Source organism: Falco naumanni, chromosome 8 (genome assembly GCF_017639655.2).
Source record: "Falco naumanni isolate bFalNau1 chromosome 8, bFalNau1.pat, whole genome shotgun sequence".
NCBI classification, from domain to species: Eukaryota; Metazoa; Chordata; class Aves; order Falconiformes; family Falconidae; genus Falco; species Falco naumanni.
In genome coordinates, this window is record NC_054061.1 from 52,104,691 (window position 1) to 52,122,219 (window position 17,529).

The 17,529-nt window shown below is 40.1% G+C and overlaps 1 protein-coding gene across 4 annotated transcripts; it reads left to right on the plus strand.

Moving 5' to 3' along the window:
* Positions 1-280: 280 nt before the first annotated feature.
* TMEM237 (transmembrane protein 237) lies at positions 281-16,793 on the plus strand. 4 transcript variants are annotated; one of them, XM_040604735.1, is made up of 13 exons: positions 281-342; positions 2,574-2,605; positions 3,559-3,569; positions 4,072-4,128; positions 5,706-5,819; positions 6,184-6,298; positions 7,033-7,193; positions 7,802-7,925; positions 8,950-9,141; positions 10,088-10,161; positions 10,648-10,741; positions 11,971-12,092; positions 13,980-16,793. In XM_040604735.1, exons 1-13 carry the CDS (start codon positions 313-315, stop codon positions 14,045-14,047), a joined length of 1,194 nt encoding a protein of 397 aa, XP_040460669.1. In that variant the 5' UTR covers positions 281-312; the 3' UTR covers positions 14,048-16,793. The 4 variants fall into 4 exon arrangements, with proteins under 4 accessions (XP_040460669.1, XP_040460670.1, XP_040460672.1 ...); XM_040604736.1 differs by lacking the exon at positions 281-342 and adding an exon at positions 454-1,791; XM_040604738.1 differs by lacking the exon at positions 281-342 and having other exon boundaries at positions 454-2,605; positions 6,231-6,298.
* Positions 16,794-17,529: the final 736 nt, after the last annotated feature.

Sequence of the window (17,529 nt, forward strand, 5' to 3'; positions counted from 1 at the left end):
TTTCAGGTGTTTGCTTACGGACGGCTCTGTTTGTGCTACTACCAAAGAAAGGTGCCCTTCTTGGAGTGGCATTTGCATCCTGTCCATCTGTGCTAGAATGGAATTTTATCACATTCCTTTTCTACTTTTCCCGTTCGCGTTGCAGCGCTTCCTTTGCCCAGTGCAGCAGAACCCCCGCTAACGGGGGCTGGGCCCTCGCGCGGAAGGGGCAGGAGGGGCCGGGGCCGGGCCCAGCCGCACCGCCGTAGCCCGGGGCGGGGCGGAAGCGACCGCCGGCTCCTCCCGGCTCCTCCCGGCAGCGGCGGGCGCGGCATGGCGGCGCGGCGGGCGGGCCCCGGCGGGGTGAGGGCGCGGCGGGGCCGGGGCGAGCAGCTCTGCCCGCGGCGGGGGCCGCCTCCGGGAGGCGGCGGGGCGAGGGCGGCGGGGCTGCAGCCCGGGGCGCCCGGCGGCGAGCGGCGGCGGCGGGAGCTCGGCCCGCCCCGGGGGTCGTTTCCGAAGTGGTGCAGCGGGGGCGGCACGGCCCCCCCTCCCCGCTCGGTGGCGCCGCCCCGCCGCTGTGGCCAGCCGCGCGGTTGTGCTGGTCGCTGCGGGGGGCGGCAGCCGGCGCTTCCGCCGCGCCTTTGTGCGTTCGCAAAGCGTTAAACGTGCCAGAGCCGGTGACCCGCTCTGAGACCTTCGGGTCCGCGCGTGGCCGCCCCCCGGGGTGCCCGCGCTCGGGTGCCCGCGGCTCCTGCCCGCAGCTGGGGTGCGGCGCGGGGCTTGGCGGAGCTGGGGGTGCCGGGGGCACGGGGCGCTCAGCGCTGCGCCTCTGGGTGCCCGAGCGCCCCCGGCAGCCTGTGCCCGCACTCGCGCGGGTTCCTGCAGCTCCGAGACGCTGGAAGCGGGCGGTAACGCGGGTGCGGGCCGTCGCGTGGCGGAGCTGAGCACTTCCGTACCCGTGGGGCAGCCCAGCCTTCGCTGCCGGCTTGCATGGGATTTCTTCTGGCGCAGGGAATAAACGATACAAAACGATACAGAAATTAATTCACATTTCACTTGCTTTATAGAAGGCAGCAAAATAGCGAGGTAGTGCAGAGCGCAGATGTACCACTGTGCAGGTAGCAAATGCTGTATAAAAGGTGGAAATTTTTTTGCCTTTTTTTTAGTTTCTAGTTTTGGTTTTGTTGTTTGTGGGTTGGTGGTTTTTTTGGTTTTGTTTTATTTTGTTTTTTTTTTTTTTTAGTTTTTAGGGGTTTTTTTAGGTTTTTGACATACCAACTGCCCTAAACAATTGATAATTACTGCCACAAGAATGTCGGAAACAATAAGAGTAATGAGCTCTGAGCTTTATCAGCATTTGTTTTCCCTGCCGGTGCAGGGGAGCAGCGTGCCCCGTGGGGGCTGCTCCCTACCTGGGTGAGTGGCACTTGCTGCCAGTCTTCAGCATGGCCAAAATCCAAGTGAGAGTTTTGAGGCTTAATCCTGCAACCCTTCCTTGCAGGAGGTGGCTCATTCATTTTGGGTAAACAAACCTACGTAGAAGTTCCTTGCTGGAACTGGTACCAGCATACAGAGTTACGGGGTTTCAGCACGAGGAGCGTTTGCTGCCATGGAATGAGCAGCTGTTGCTGCAAACTGGAGCGATGCTGGGCCCTAACCCAGGGGCAGGAAGGTTCACATCCAGCTAATCCTGGCTGCTAGAAGCTTATTTTTAGTTCAGAATTAGCTGAGGTTCAGCGTGAGGGAGTATAGACCGCTTCACAGTGCCTCTTTCAGGGAACAGCTTCAAATGAAATGGGAAAGAAACAAGTGGTAAGTTTGTGGACGCTTGAGTCTTGCCAGTCTTATAGCCTTTTTCATTGCTGCTATCAACTGAATTTTTGGAACCCAGGAGATGTTTGTTCATGTATATTCTTTTGATATAATTACATAATAAAAAATCTCAAAGTAAGCTGCCTTCTTTTTTCTCCATAAGAGAAAGTACACGAGCTCAGTTTCAGGTTGTTAACAGGAGATACTTAGTTTTAGATTTTAGTTGCGTTTGACCTCCTGGTAAATATTTTCAAAATTGTATAAAAGTTAATATTTTGTCATATTTAAAAGTCTTTTTCATAAATGAGCTTCCTTTTATTGTTTTTCCTGTTGTTTTGAATTTACAATTTCATTAATAGAAAATACTCTGCTCACACTATACTGTGCAAGTATATTGAACACATAAATTATTGCAGCATTTTGATATTTAAATAGGATGACTGATAAACTTTCCAATGAAAGCAGTACCTTATACGGAAAGTGAAAATTTTTCAAGTGAAGTTGAAATGCAAGCTGTGCGTCACACACAGCTGTTAGGTATGTGTCCCTAACGCAGCATCGTCAGAACTCTGGTAAAAGTGCATTATTTCTGCGTCTTTTGCACATTACTTTTGCTTTTATTTTCTCCTTTTATTTCATCCCCATCAGGAGTCTTTAGCTATTTAAGAGGCATACAAAGCAAAACATACTTTGTGTGTTCTGACCGTATCTGAAAATAGCTGTTTTCTGAGAGGTGGTTTCACACCAGCAGAAGTTGACTTTTTGTCTCTCTTGTCCTTCAGTGCCCACCTCGTGCCCTCCCTCCAGTGCCAAGGTAAAACCAGTTCATTCTGTGGAATTAATCATGGTTCTGTACTGCATGGTTTCTGTACTTTTAAAAGCAATGAAATTAAGAGAAATAAGTTTAATAAACATCTGAGTAGCCATAATAGCTTTAAAAATAATTGCTTTTCTTGCCAGTTTGTTGTCCCAGAACCCCTTACAAGGAATACAAAGCATTTTAAAGTTTACAGAGGCTGAGAAATTTTACTATGTTACTTCAGTTTTAATAGTCTTGAGAGATAAACCCTTCAGAAAGTTTCAGACAAATAACTGTTCTAGTTTTGTTAACATCTACTGTGGTTTTGTTGATGCCCTTCTTTTGAATCTCTTCTGTCTCGTTTTGTTTCATGTTCCTTATTTTGACTCACAAATCCTTCAGAACAGGAATTTCTGAAATTAGACTAGTTATTCTTGAATTATGGGTATAGATGTCTACTAGTTTGACATAGTGAAAGGAAAAAATTGGGGTTTTTTTGGGTGTGGAAGGAAAGGCAACGGTATAGTTTTTATGACATAGTACTTCAGAATTAATGCAAAGTAAGTGTTTCCTAAGAGCAAATGTGATGCTTGTGACTGACAACATACAAAGATAGTGTCTTTTTAGTAATGTGTGTGCTCAAATGTTTCATAACTTTTGTTGGTTTGTTACATATCAGGCAGTAAGACAAGTTTTAATTAGCCAGGTGATTAAAGCTTTAAATCTGATCCACAGCTAGCCAATCAAGAAAGGTAGTCATACAAAGCATTGAGTCTTAACGATTTATTCATACCCTGAAGTTACACACAACTGCTCATAAAGAGAACTAGGAGTAGGGATAAGAAAATTAATCACAAAAGCAGCAGTGTGAATTTTGCCATTGTGAACGGTAATTGATTCAAAATTTACTTTCTTATCTTTGTTCCTTTCACACTGCTCTTCAACACCTTTTCTCCTTAAATGTGAAGTGGAAACCAAGGTGAGTTATTCTGGCATTAAAGAGAATTTTAAACAGTGGTAGTTCCTTTTGGTGTCACTTCATCCTGTCTTTAAAGAAAGAGCCTTATACTTTTCCTAAATGCAGGCTGATTATTTAAACTGCATGGATACCTGTGCTGCCATTGCTGGAACCGTCTGTTGCCTTTGTTCTTTTTACTCTTTGCTATTTCCATACTGAATCAGCGTAACTGAAAAGTCACTGTGCTCTAAATAAAAGTTTATTCTTCAGAGCATTATTCAGGGCATTTTAGCTCTTCACTTAACACGCATGCATGTGCATATTTCTTATCCTGTTCTGCCATCTTATGTACTCCTTCTGCTTGTGTGAACTGGTGAATTGTCATCTTACCTGTAAAAGGTGAAGGATGTCTTCACTTGTAAAAAGGAGTCCCGTTCTTAACTAGCAATAGAATGGCTGTTAAGAAAAGGGAATGGAGGTTTCTGCATGCTGTGCACCTATACATCTGTTCTGTGTTCTTCAGATGAAATCCCACTCAGTCGTCCCAAAAAAAGGAAACCCAAAGGGAAGACTCCATTAGGTAAGGTCTTGCCAAGACTGAAAATTGTGTTTGTAATCCTGGGTGTGCTCTTATTTTTGAGTAGCGTTCTCAGCTAATTTATTAGCATTTATTTTATACTGAATAACTGCAATCTTTTTTCCCAAAGCGGTGTCATTTTATGACAAGTCTGTAATGCTAACTGCAGTAACTTGTTTCATTCTCTGCTCCTTCTCACTAGATCCATTCCTGGTACTGCTAATACAGCATTTCTTGATACCGAACTGAAAAAGTTCCTGTATTCCTGCTGTTTTTTCCTTTCTAAAATTTTTGGGTACTTCATTACAGTTATTTCCAGCTGTAAGCTGTTTGTTACTTTGAGTGTGTTAAGTACGTGAATTTTGAATGACCTAAGATAAAACTCATTTAACAAATCGGCTCAATTTCAGTCCTTGGCCAAATAAAGTCACAAGTTGATCATTCCATTATCATCAACGAGTTAAAAGCCTAAAAGTTGACTAGCACCAGAGCTTTGTATTTTTACAAGTGGGTTTGTAGAACAAACATACCATTTTAAGCAAGATTACAAGTGATCTATTTTAATAAAGCAGAATGTGTTGATAGGATTTAGTGGATTTCTGTAAACCAGTTGATTTGGGTCCATATGATGGTTTGATGAGTAAACCTTTATTTGCTTAAAAGAGCATACAATTGGCAGCTCACTGGAAGACCTTTAAATGCAACAAGTAGCCCTGTTGCTAGCAAGGTTTCCCAAAGATTAAGTTTTGTCTACTGTTGTTTTTGTTGAGCTGAATGATGGTACAATGTACATCTTAGCTTTGGCCATTACTTCGCTAGTTAATTTTAGCACAGCAGAGCTTTATAAAAGGTGGGAGAACCTGTGTTTGAAGTGAAAACAAAGATAGATTCAGTTGGTATCATAAAAGTAGTACTTCAAATAGCTATAAAAAGGCAGATGTGATGTAAAATGGAGAAGTAATTTTGTCTTTCTGCTTGCTAGAATATTTGATTAATTCGTATTAACTCTCACAGAAATGTGGTTCCTCCAAAGCATAGTAATTCATCTCGCAGACTGGAGTAAACATCCTTCAGTGCTGATTTTTTTTCTGCTCCTCCTTTATTCTTGTGTATGTTTATCATTTAAATTTCCCTTTGGTATGATGCTGTTTTGCTTTAGCATGCATCTGTGTAAATCAGCTTATGACAAACTGCAAATTTTTTCTTGTCCCTTGCATTATAATCTTTGCACACAGAAAGGAAAAACAGAGAGGTATAATTCTTTCCTGTGGTAGATTTTTTCCAGTCACTCCTCTGTTGTATGCCCAAATGGGAAATGTGCTGCTTCTTGGATACTTGGATTTCTTCCTGGGCATGAAACTGTCAGGGTGAAAGGAGGGTTGTCAGCTATAACTTTTATATATTCTTACTTACCACATTTGTTTCCCACCTCTTGTATTTCCTACCCAATACGTTTTCATCTCAGCTGTAAGCTGGGCAAATACAGATGTTCTGCGCAATGTAGCAAAAGGCAGCTTTTTCTTGCCTGCTTCTCAGCAGCTCTAAATTAAGGTGGCTGGATCTTTTCGTCTGGTTTTCAGATGGCATCGTCCAAGCAGCAGTTCGTCGACAGTCTGAAAGCAGTGAGCCCCTAACTCCTGAACCTCATGATGTCCCTCCTCAGCGGAAACGCAAGAAGAAGAAAGTACCCACTGGTATGTGAAATAATTGTAGATAGGAATGAGCTCTGAGTAAAAATGAGTAACAAATATGATTGGCCAACTTGTATTTTGGCTTAGAACATTTAATGTGCTTTTGTACTTAAAACAGCTGAAAGTAATCTTTGAGGGAATGCTAGCTCAGGGTTTCAGCTTCTGATTTCAGATTCCACAGGGTACAAATCCTCATGAAAATAATGGCAGTACAGTTTTGGAAGTGATAAGATTGATCATTCAAATCTCAGAAGATCATAACTTTTTTGCCACTGTTTATATAATAGTTATTTATGTGTTTAAGTGAATGTATTTCCATTTTTACGAAAGCTGTGAAACTTTCATGTGGTTTATTTTAAATCTTCAGATTCTGAGACTTCTTTTACCGAGCAAAATGTTGCATCCCTATTTCAGAATGGAAGTGGCATGGATGTCCCTGAAACTGAAGAAACAGTGATCCGCAAACAGAGAAAAAGAGCAAAGTAAGACAAAACTAGTATAGCTCGTAATTTGGAATAACTATGATGGTTAATGTGGCTGAGTAGTATTTTACATCATGTTACACAGCTGTAAAATCCTGAAGGTCATGCTACCATTCATCCTGTGCAATAAATAGTATGTGTGCAGTTCTTTCCAGGATTAAAATCTAACTTTCTTCCCTTGTTTGTTTTATTAATACCTGGATGCACTACAGTTCTGAGTGCATTTACGTGAGCCTAGCATTTCAGCCACATACCTAAAGAAATTAGAAAGTATAACTGCTTTCTTTCATTTTACTGTACTTTTCTTAATTTTATGAGAAACTAAACTGCTTTCTCATCCTTTTTATTTGCCTTTTCTCCAAGAGCTATGCCTTTAAATCATTTTAGTCACCTTTTTTCCAAAAGCATCCACTTTCTTGGCCTTGTATTTAGTTGGTATATTTTTTCCCTAATTGTTAATCTCCTGATATGTATTTCTTCCCACCTTACTGTTTTGACACAGGGCAGAATTTAGAGAGAAAAAACCCAAAATCAAGGACTAGCTTCGTGGTTCTAGTTAACTAACTGCATTAGAGTTTTAGTCCTTAAAATTATAAACGGGGGTAATGTTACAGATAGTAGCTTGATCAGTTCTTATCAGTGAAACTAGACGTGTTAAATTTTCATAGGAGCCTTCAGGTTTTACGTTCTATTTCCTATTCTTTCTCTGCCCCATTGTATGTTCTGTGCAATAGGAAGCCTCGGCCAGCTGAAACACACAGTTCCAACGACCTGGAAGTGGAGGAGGAAGACATCATTGAAGATGAGCACAGAAAGAGCCCAGATCAGCAGCCTGTGTTTGCTGCTCCCACTGGAATTAGCCAGCCTGTTAGCAAAGTATTTGTTGAAAAAAATCGTAAGTACCTCTTGTGGTTTAAGTAATCTAAGGACATTCTTGCAATTAAAGGAACCATTATTGCGTTTAAAATCTAAATACTGCAATATTGGGGAAAATCTAAAAAAATTAAATTTTTCAGAACAAAAATAATTTGGAAATAAATATACATAATCATTTTTTGCTGTGGTAGAACTTTTAGTTGAATTTTTTAATTTCATGGTCTGGGTGAAAAAGCCTGTTTGATGGTACCTAGCTGAGCTTATTTGACCTAATACTGTCACAGTGCCTGGAGAAGAAAGTATCATTTACTAGATTGCAAAAAGTCTTTCAAGTGGAAGTTTGTTTTTTTTTTTTTGGTTTGAGTTTTTATTGGTACCAGGGGACACTGAATAATCACCCAAAGTGCTTTGCACATTCTTAAATCTATAGCCTGACCCACAAGGACGCTTCCACACTGAGATTCATCCTGGCATGAATGTAAGCTGTTAAAGAGCAGGATGTGGGGAGAAGAAATTTTCTGATGGAATTTCTGATGCTTACAGTTTTTTACCACTGATAAGTATTAATGTAGAAAATGTGATGGAAGGTAACAGTACTCTCTAAATCTGATTTCCTCATCCTGACAGGTCGTTTTCAGGCAGCTGACCGTGCAGAATTGATTAAAACCACTGAAAATATCAATGTACTTATGGATGTGAAGGCTTCATGGACTACCAGAGATGTCGCCCTCTCAGTGCACCGAAGTTTCAGGTGAAAGATAAATGTTTTTATGTAAATAAGCAAAAATCAGCACTGATTATTTGTGCGGATTTTTTCCCTTCTCCCTGAAAGTTAACACCTTTTCTCTGTCATTGTGATGCATCTATGTCTTTTGGATATTCCTAGTAAATGATGGTTCAGGATGCGACAGGTATAAAGTTTCTTAGTCCTCTAAATTTTGGTATTTGTTGTCAAGAATATCTATTGCTAGTCTAGACATCATATGTGAACTGCCACTTAGAAAAAGAATAACTAAGGAAGTCCTACTGCAAAGATTCAAACACCATCTGAATAGCAAGATATTGATCTGATAAGAAAAGTATTGGAGATCTACAGAAAAAATGTGTTAAAAAATGAGATTCACCCATCAGCTCTATGACCAGCATAAAAATACCTGAATTCAGATAGGGCTCAGAGAAAGATCCTGGTTGGTGAAAAAGAAGGAGGAGTGAAATTGGACTGGGGCATAAGGTTGCATGCACATCATAGCAAAAAAATATTTTATTTTTTTTAATATGTGGGCGTGTTGTGGTACAGAACGGGAAGATAACAGCCATTTTATTCTCTGATGTGTTTTTTCTGGAAGCCTGCACTTCCTTCTCAAGCTTTTTCCTTAGCAAGGAAGATAATGAAAAGACTGATTTGAGGACAAGTTTAAGAGCATTGTGTTAAGTTTAAGGAGCGCAGTGGTCTTGGGAAGCTGCAGGCAGCGGGTAAGAGTGTTCTATTCCTGCACCAGTAGCAAAGTGAAGTAGTCATAGGATCAGGCACAGTGTCTAGGTTTTCCTTGTTAAATGCTCAGGTTCTAGTGCAATCTGATAAGGGAGGAAGCAGAAGTCCTGTTGCTTAGAATTCTTAGAACTAGATCAGGAAAAGCATGTGGAAACAATCTGTGAAAGACTAGGATCCTGTCATGGCGGCAGGGTTGAGCAGATGGATTCATAGGCCTTTTGTATCTGTCGTTCTTCGTTAATTGAAGATGTTAAACTTGTCTAATGTTCTTTCCTCCATTCAGATTGATGGGACTTTTTACCCATGGCTTCCTTGCTGGGTATGCTGTATGGAACATCATTGTTATCTACATTTTGGCAGGAAATCAACTTTCCACAATTTCTAACCTGCTCGAGCAGTATAAGACACTAGCATACCCAGCTCAAAGTTTGTTCTATTTGCTGCTGTCTATCAGTACAGTCTCAGCCTTTGACAGGTAAAATATGTTTATATTTTAAAGGTTTATGTAATTTGTGTGCAATATGTTCCTTTCTCCTTCCTGTGGCGCATTATGATCTGCTGTTGATGATTTAATGTGATGTACTTAAAGAATGATTTTACACGTGACTGGCTATACAGATAAAGGGTGTATTTGTGCATCTGGACCTTTGTTACTCATTCTGTCCATTGCCTGCTTCAATGTGCTGGTACTGTTTGTGTGATTGTGAAGTGAGGTGAACCAGGTGGAAGAGCTGACCTGGGGTTTTCTGTTGGGGAGAGGAGTGGAGAACAACTACTGTTTGTATCGTTACTTTTCATGTGAATCCATTCCCTAGTCAGGTTTGCACCGTAGCTGTATAAACAGTTTTCCTGGCTTAGGTGGGGTTTCTGCATTACAGCTTATGGGTGGGGAAATGAACAGAAAGAGGAGCAAAAAAGATCATAAACAAGTAGATTTATCAAAGTTATAAATGCTTCTTTTAGTTACAGATAGTTTCTATGGCAGCATGATAAGCCAGGAGAGGAGTTAGTGCTATGGAAGAAATTGTGACTCCTCCCAGGGAGGAGGCCTGAGTGATTCTTAATTGCCTCTGTGCTGGTGTAGGCTATATGAGCAGTTATTTTAGCATAACTCAGTTGGTGGCGAATGAATAAATGGTAAGGATTAGAGAGGGGATAGGCTTCTCCACATCCTCCCTGTTCTAGAAAGGACTGCAGTGTGAAAGCTACAAACCTCATGGAACATCCTCCTTAGTTTCAATCTTTCTTGAATTTGCATAAGGACCATTGTCGTTTGTGTGGGATATAGGTGTGTATTAAAGCACTGTAGCAGAGGCAGAAAAAAGGTATCTTGCAAAAAGTAAAAGAGCAATAGAATACTGTTAGAGGAACAATATTATTATTTTACTGGCTGTGTTAATGACCCTTGGTTTTGTTACCAGGATTGATTTGGCAAAAGCATCAGTTGCACTGAGGGGCTTTCTTACCCTAGACCCAGCAGCAGTAGCCTCTTTCTGTAAGTATTTTGAAGCCGAGAGGAAGTTGTCCAGAAAAGACAGTAAATGGAAAAATCCTACATACTGTTTTCAGTGAAGTCTTCCTCTGTGGTTATTTTCTGCTTAAGTGACTTCCTTGGTAGTTAAGAATAGCATTCAAAGGCTCTGAACACTCTGCTACATAATTTTTTAAAGCATTTGCAACAATAGCATTATCAGGGCTGTTAGTGAGATAGTTCTTTGCCCACTTCTGAATACAGAACAAAGACCTAGCAAAAACTGGAATCACAAGATGCCACCTTTGACGTAGCTGATAGGTTGCAAAAGTGCAGAAACCAGATTTTGATGGGTCAAGGAAATGTTGAAGAAGAGAGAATGAATTAAAAGGTGGCTATCATTGGAAGCAGTGGAGTGAAAGGGAAGAAAATGTAGTGATAATTACCATGTAATGATGAGACAGCATTTTGGGGGGTTATATCTGACACTACTAATTCCATTTCTTCCAGTGTACTTTGCTGCTCTTATTTTATCCTTAAGCCAGCAGATGACATGTGACAGAATTAACCTCTACACACCACCTTCGGAAAACGGCAGCATCTGGTAGGAAACTTAAGAAATCACTTCTGTAAATTTTAACATAGCTCACTTAAGGACCTTAGTCAAACTGATAGATTGAAAAGGTTATACAACATACATAAGAAAGTATTAATGAAGGATTTAGTTACTAAACCTGCCTTTGTCTGAGCTTGTCCTGAATCTTTGATAAATTTCACTGCAAAAATGAGAACTCAGTGATGGGTATGATCATGTTGGTTGTAAATCCATTATACCTCAAACAAGAGCCTGTTGGAACGATGCTGCAAATGTCATCTGGCAGGAGCCATAATCTTTTTCTGGAGAAAGGAGACCCTACTGAGGTAACACTTTAGTGTTGAAGGGCAGGACATTGTGTAGAGAGTCAACACTGTTTCTGAAGGAGATAGTCTATTCTGTCCAAGAAATGCATGTCATGGTACTATGAAAGTAAGTCTGCCATAGGATGCATGGGCTTAGCAGACACAGCTGGCATTAAATATGAAGCATTGTTTCATGCTAGGAGATCCCATCCAACACGTGCTTTCTGAAGTATATATTTAATGGTCTTAAACTGTAGTAGCACGAGTTTTTAAAACAGACCAGGAGAAGTAGAATAAAAACATTTACATGAAAATTTGCTGGTTTGGGCAGTTAAATTATTCTTCTTTTTGTTAAGGGCTTCTATAAATGTTTGTTGTTTATTAAAAAGCCTGGATTCTAGTAACAACACCACAACCTGCTGCTGTTATGACAGTAAGAAAAGCATCAGCAAACTTAAATCATAACTTTGTTAAAGTCCTATCTCATCCACTCCACAGCATCTGTACACAAGTCCTTGTATTGGCTTCCAGACACTTTACTAACTTGCTGTTCACTTGCCTTGCTGTTTCATGTGGAAGTGCTTAAAAGTAAGAATGACTGACAACATTGTGCGGTGTCTTTCACCACAGTAAAATTTGAACATGCGTTTTGATTTCTATTTTCTGTCTCTTGGCCAAGAAAAGGACTTTGCTGTTGAAATCTACAAGTGGACGTTCTCTATGAGATAATGATGTTTCTTAGCTGAGTTGCTGTCTTGGGTAGTCACTGTCTTTACCAGGCCTTTGCAATGCAAGACCATGAGGAAAGTACAAGTAGTTCTGTTTTCACATCTGGCTTAGCAAGCTTGTTTTTATGATACTCTGTTGAAATTCTTATTGTAACCTGTATGTGCCAGCGAACCTCTGACTGATGGGTTGATGTGCTTTTCCCAGGGTGGCAGGTACAGAGGAAGAAATTGTTCAGCCATGGGTTGTGGTGAATCTTGTAGTGTCTATTCTAGTTGGGACAAGTTGGATCTTCTTGTCTTACCGACCAGAGCTAGACCACAGTGAAGGTAGGAAACGTTAATAGGCAAAATGTTGTTTGTTCAGGCTTTTATTTGCTGTGCTCTGCATTTGGTGTTCAAGACTAGTCCTGAGAAATTTTGTGGCTGAGGAAAAACAAGCATCTCCTAGCAACTTTCCAGAGCAAGTGCTTCTTAGGATGCTGGTGTCTGTGTTTAGTTTTATAAAGAAAAATCAGTAATTTAAAAAGGAAATAAAAGCCACCTTTGTCCTGGCTGAAGCAATGAGAATTCTGAAACCTGAAAGAGCATGTGTCTCTTTTTCCGTGAAGGGAAAAGTAATGTTTACTTCAACAGTATTTTAAATATTTGAAATGTATTTATGCTGCCTGTGTTTTAGAAAATTCCCTAGTTTTATTAATGTTCCTTTTGCAAATGCTGAATGTGTTTTGAGCTCAATGTTATTTTTAATAGAATACTGCAATAGTTTTGGGAACTCCTGAGCTTTGAAAAGTCAGATTTGTGCCTGCAGAACAGGACTTTAAATGAGGACTGCTTGTGTTGATCGGGGCTGGAGGAGGGAGCAAGCAAATTGTCCCTTCTCTTAGAAGAAGCTTTGCCTAGAGACTAGGCCCTCTTCCTTTTGTTGTTCTAACTGGGATCCAAAAGCTTTTCTGTCAAGTGCATGCAACCTGTGACTAGAAAGTATACTGTACATAAAAATCCTAAGTTTCAACTTACAAGTCAACAGGTATCCAAAAAGTGTAATGAGTTGAAGCACAGATTTGTGTTTGGGAGTTTGAAGAAGATTCAACATGCTGCTTCAGATTACTTTAGAATTTTAATGTACAGATTTCTGCATTTCAGCTGGCTCCAGATACTCTGCTTATTTCTAATAACTCAATGAGTTAAAAAACCAAACAGCTAGGTGGCAGCTTTTACAGTCTTTGACAGTAAAATTTATAATAGATGTGTTAATTGTATTTAAAACGCATTTTTAAAATAATAAAGACTTACTCAGGGAAGCCAGTGTCAGGATCTAACTCAGGTTTTGATGAGCTTTTTTGATATATACATATGCCTACTAAGATTAGAAAACCTGCTTCAGAAATTTCAAGAGAAAAATTCTGTTAGGACTTACCCAAATAGTAGAGAAAGTTTAGTCTACTAAGGATGAGGTAGCAAAACCACATCAGTCTCAAACTTGAGGGGATAAACTACATCATTGCTTGTACAGATTGTGTAACTTTACCATGTTGACAAGTTGTTGGCAAACACAGCCTGGTCTATATACTGAATATGCTGTTAGCAAGACAGAAAGTACACCTATGCTGAGGGTGCAGTATAGATATGCAAAGGAACCCAGATACGAGAAACCGTACCCTCAGCAGCACAGAGCTCCACAGGGGCTACCTCATCACCTGCTTAGTGTGCATCTCCAAATTTCTCTGCAAGGAGCTCTTCACAGCTGATGTTAGGCTGTCTCCTGTGCCTGAGCTGCCAAGGAGACAGCTAGCTGTGAGCAGTATTGTTCATGGTATGCCAGGTTCTAGTGTTGCTAACTTACGCCGTGATACATATAGCAGATATATCAGTAAATGAACAAGTCTCTGAACTGAAAACTTCCTTCTTGAGTCTGACACTGTCAAAACTTTAACAATCCCTCAATCTACTTTAGACTTCTGTTTCAGTGTGCCAATTGAGTGCAGGATGATATCATATATGATCAGCTGCTAACATCATTGCTAATTCTGTTAATTTGGGGGGCAACAATAGTTGTCTAAAGACAGTGGTGGCTCTTACCATTGCTGAGTTGTTGATGCTGTGGCTGGTAAGAAAAGCAAGAGACTTGGGGGAATGCAGGGCATTTTTCAGGAATAATGAAATTGTATTCAGGTGAAACTTTTTAAAAGAAAACTTCATTCTTTTATCTTTTAGAACTGATGTTTCATGCTGAAATTGAGGAATTTCCCCAGGGAGAGACCTTACCCAGAGTCCAGCCATAGTGTGGAACAAGCATCTGCAAATACTGCAGCTGTGACTGATGGCTCAACGTTGTGTATTATAGCCATGTATTATAACTTTCATAAAGAAAAAAATGTATTTTTATAATGTATATATTTTATTTTAATCTTTTTATGTATGCTACAATTTCCAAATGTGATTGAAAGCTTCTATACATTTGCTTTTTATTTTACAAAGTAGATTAGTGAATAAAGTCAAGGTGGTTTTATAACTATTGCTACCTGTATAGCCAAAGGAACTAGACAGATGCAGAAGATCAGGTATTTGGTACTTTTCTGACTGCAGTCTCCCAACAGTCTGCTTTTGTTACTAATGCCAATAGCAGTTGGCTTACTTGATTTGGTTAAATATTCTCTGGAGATTAAAAAAAATATTAGGAAGAAAGTAGTCTAAGGAAGATTATAACAACACAGAGTTAGGAAACATAAACCCCCAAAAAGTTAGTAAGCTTAAAATAATCTGGATTTAGTTGTTTTAAAAAGTATTTGCTAGAATAAGGGATTGGAGTGTCAGGGATTTTGTTCAGTAATTCCTTAAAAGAGGACACTTTATTTTTCTTCATCTTCATTTAGTTGTCTTGACAAAGGTATTGATAACAAGTTATTTCAAGTTGATGTAGATACAGGAAAGAGAAGTTTTAATGTTGCAACAGTTTGGTCATTTAATGAATACCTAAATACATCTTTTGGTCAAGCAGGGTGTTTTTGGGTTGCCGACAGGATATATATACGTCCTGTAATATCTTGACAGCCAGGATGCTTAACTATTACAAAGCCATGCACAGAACTAGTGTTCTGATTTCTCCTTACCCTGTATGGCAAGAGCTACAGTGTTATTCACTGCTCTTTCTAAAGAAACTTGAATTTCACAGATGTTAAAAATGTTCCTACTTCTATCTGTTTTGAGGGAGATTGATTTCCCTCCAAAGGATGTTTGTTGTTTTGTGTTAGGATGGAATGGGAAACTTCTTCCTAAAACTTAAAAGAAACTTAGAACACTTATTAAAGCAAAACAAAAACTCTGCAGCAACCCACCTTCTGTGTAGTGATGTAGTAATAATAGTGGCAGTTGGTGGGTTTTGGTGACGATAGTGAACATTATTCTTCTTTTACATTAACATGGCAAAATGAAAGCACTGCAGGTGTGAATAAATACAGACATATTGCAGGATGAAACAGTCTCCTTATTAGACATCAGCAAGAGCTAGTTTGAAATCCATTTATCAAGGAAGTATCACTTAAAAGCCTCAAGCCTATTTGTATATTTTAATACTTACTGACTTTGCATTGTTTTATTTTATGTGTGTGTCTTAAGTGCGGTTGTAAAGGGTGTGCAGTTGTCAAAGTTCCCTGGAGAGTAGCAAAGAGCAGCCAGATAAAAAGACTTGAAGGGGTTTGATGAAGAGCCAGTAACTTTCTATGCTGTTACCTGAGTTGCTTTAAAACAAGGGTGGGAAAATGAACAATTAGTGCTGCTGCTGCTCTGTTGAGGACTTGAGTTCTGTCGTGCTCATCTGGCAGAGTTAAGTAATTCAGAAATTCAGTGTTTGTGACATTTTTTTGAGTGCTGTGGTAATCTTGAGGAAAAGACATCCAACCTCCAATCCAAAAAAAAAAAATTCTACCAGAATTAAAAGATGTTCCACAGCTGCTGGCTGCATTCTGGGGCATTCACTTCATTGTGGGAAGCCATTAATCTTTTCTGTAAATTGTAATGGTTCTTACGTATGTATTTTTGTAAAACTAGAGCTAAATTTTGGCTGGCACTGCGTTGTACATTAACGTGGAGAGATTCAGGGTGCTGCTCCCCTTCAGTGTTGCACTGGAGGTTGTCACGATTTGGCTGTAGGAGATGGGGGATGAAGCACTACTTAAGTGTTCCCATGTAGATTGCCATCACATTTTCTCCAGATGTGTGTTTGGTTTACAGAATTGTTGAGTGAAAGATGAAATTAATAATGGCTTCTTTTTGCTGCTTGACATTTCTGCCATTTTGGCATGGCAAGAAACAAAATTTTGCCCATAAAGTACTGAGCTCAGGCAAAACTGTTCTAAGGCATCACGTCAGTCAGTACAGGAAAAACCTGAATAACATCATTGCTTTATTTCTGGCATTGCTAAGAATTGGCATTCCAAGTATCCCTTGGACAAAGTGCTGCTAGCCAAGAGCCAGATTCGTTTTCATTGTGAAATACAGTAGTTTGTTTGGATGGTTGAGCAGGGATTAAGTTAATGAACTTAATGGGATCTATATTTCAAAGCAGGCTTACCTTTCCACTGTATCTTTTTGGGAGAGTCCAAGTATATGCATATTTAAATTAATGAGGTTTGAGGTTGCCATTTAAAGTCACACTTGATAAACAATTTGATGGCTAGTTATCAGTTTCACAAAGTACTTTTAATGCCATTAAACCTCACAATATGAGTTTAACTGAACTTTTTTGTTTTGTTACTTGGAAAGTTTTAGAATGAGTTTACAAAATAGATGTTTAATTACAAAACATGCAATATCTGTAGAAGCCTTAACTGAAATGCCTTTGTGCGTTTCCATACCATTGGTTTTAATGCACTATTTTTGTGTTAATGAAAAAATGGCAAAGATGTTCGTGCCAATTTCTTGTTTATGTATGAAACAAACAACTGCTCTAGTTAGAAACAATTGTACTATGTTGTCCTGTTTCCAAATGATTAGTCTGTTTAAAATAAATGTCTCTATTTTTTTTCCCCAGTGCTAATGTGATGTATGCTATACAAGCATGTGAACAGTTGATTGTGGGAAAACATGTTTTCTTTATTTTTGGCAGTGTTGTAAATAATGGCTTTGCTTTCTCTCCGTCAGATTCCTGCTGCTGGACTGGTCCTTTACGCCATCAGAATACCATAAACTCCTGAAAACTAGGAAGTGTATGTCATCAGTTAACGGCGTTTATTTAGCCTAAAAATAATATTGAGGGGAATGCGATTGCTGTCTAACCACCGAATGGGTGATGACAAGGGCAAGAGTCAGAGGGTTGTCAGGCTGTGCGGTGGTGGGATGGGTGGGAAGGCGGCACTGGGCACTGCTGGCAGCTCCAGTTTGACAGTGGGCCGAGCTGGGCGGGGGGCGCAGGGGCTGCAGCCTGGGCAGGGACTGGACCCACCGCACCTCCAGAACCCCTTCGGTGCTGAACTGTGCTTATTTTCCTTCTTGGCAGTCACTTACAACTTTGTTAAATTCCAGTTTTTTCATGTTTAAATGTTACTCTCTCAGTTCAGCTTTCTCAACGTGAAGCAAGTCAGCAACGATTTGGTATCTTTTAAAGTTATTTTCGTGTTGCTGAGGTAAACTTCAGGAGCGTTGCCCTTAGGTCAGAATTACTCGCTTGCATGTTTGCAGCCGGATTAACGTGACTGAAGGCTTTGGGACAACAGAGTAAATCATCAGGTACGTGTTTATTGCGAGGCCTTACCTTTCCGAGGGCTGT

Bases quoted from the DNA above. Each gene is read 5' to 3' on its own strand.
- TMEM237 (XM_040604735.1), top strand. From the start codon at position 313: ATGGCGGCGCGGCGGGCGGGCCCCGGCGGG. The intron at 6,299-7,032 runs GTAAGACAAAAC...TCTGTGCAATAG, and splicing joins AAACAGAGAAAAAGAGCAAA to GAAGCCTCGGCCAGCTGAAA. The intron at 7,194-7,801 runs GTAAGTACCTCT...TCATCCTGACAG, and splicing joins AGTATTTGTTGAAAAAAATC to GTCGTTTTCAGGCAGCTGAC.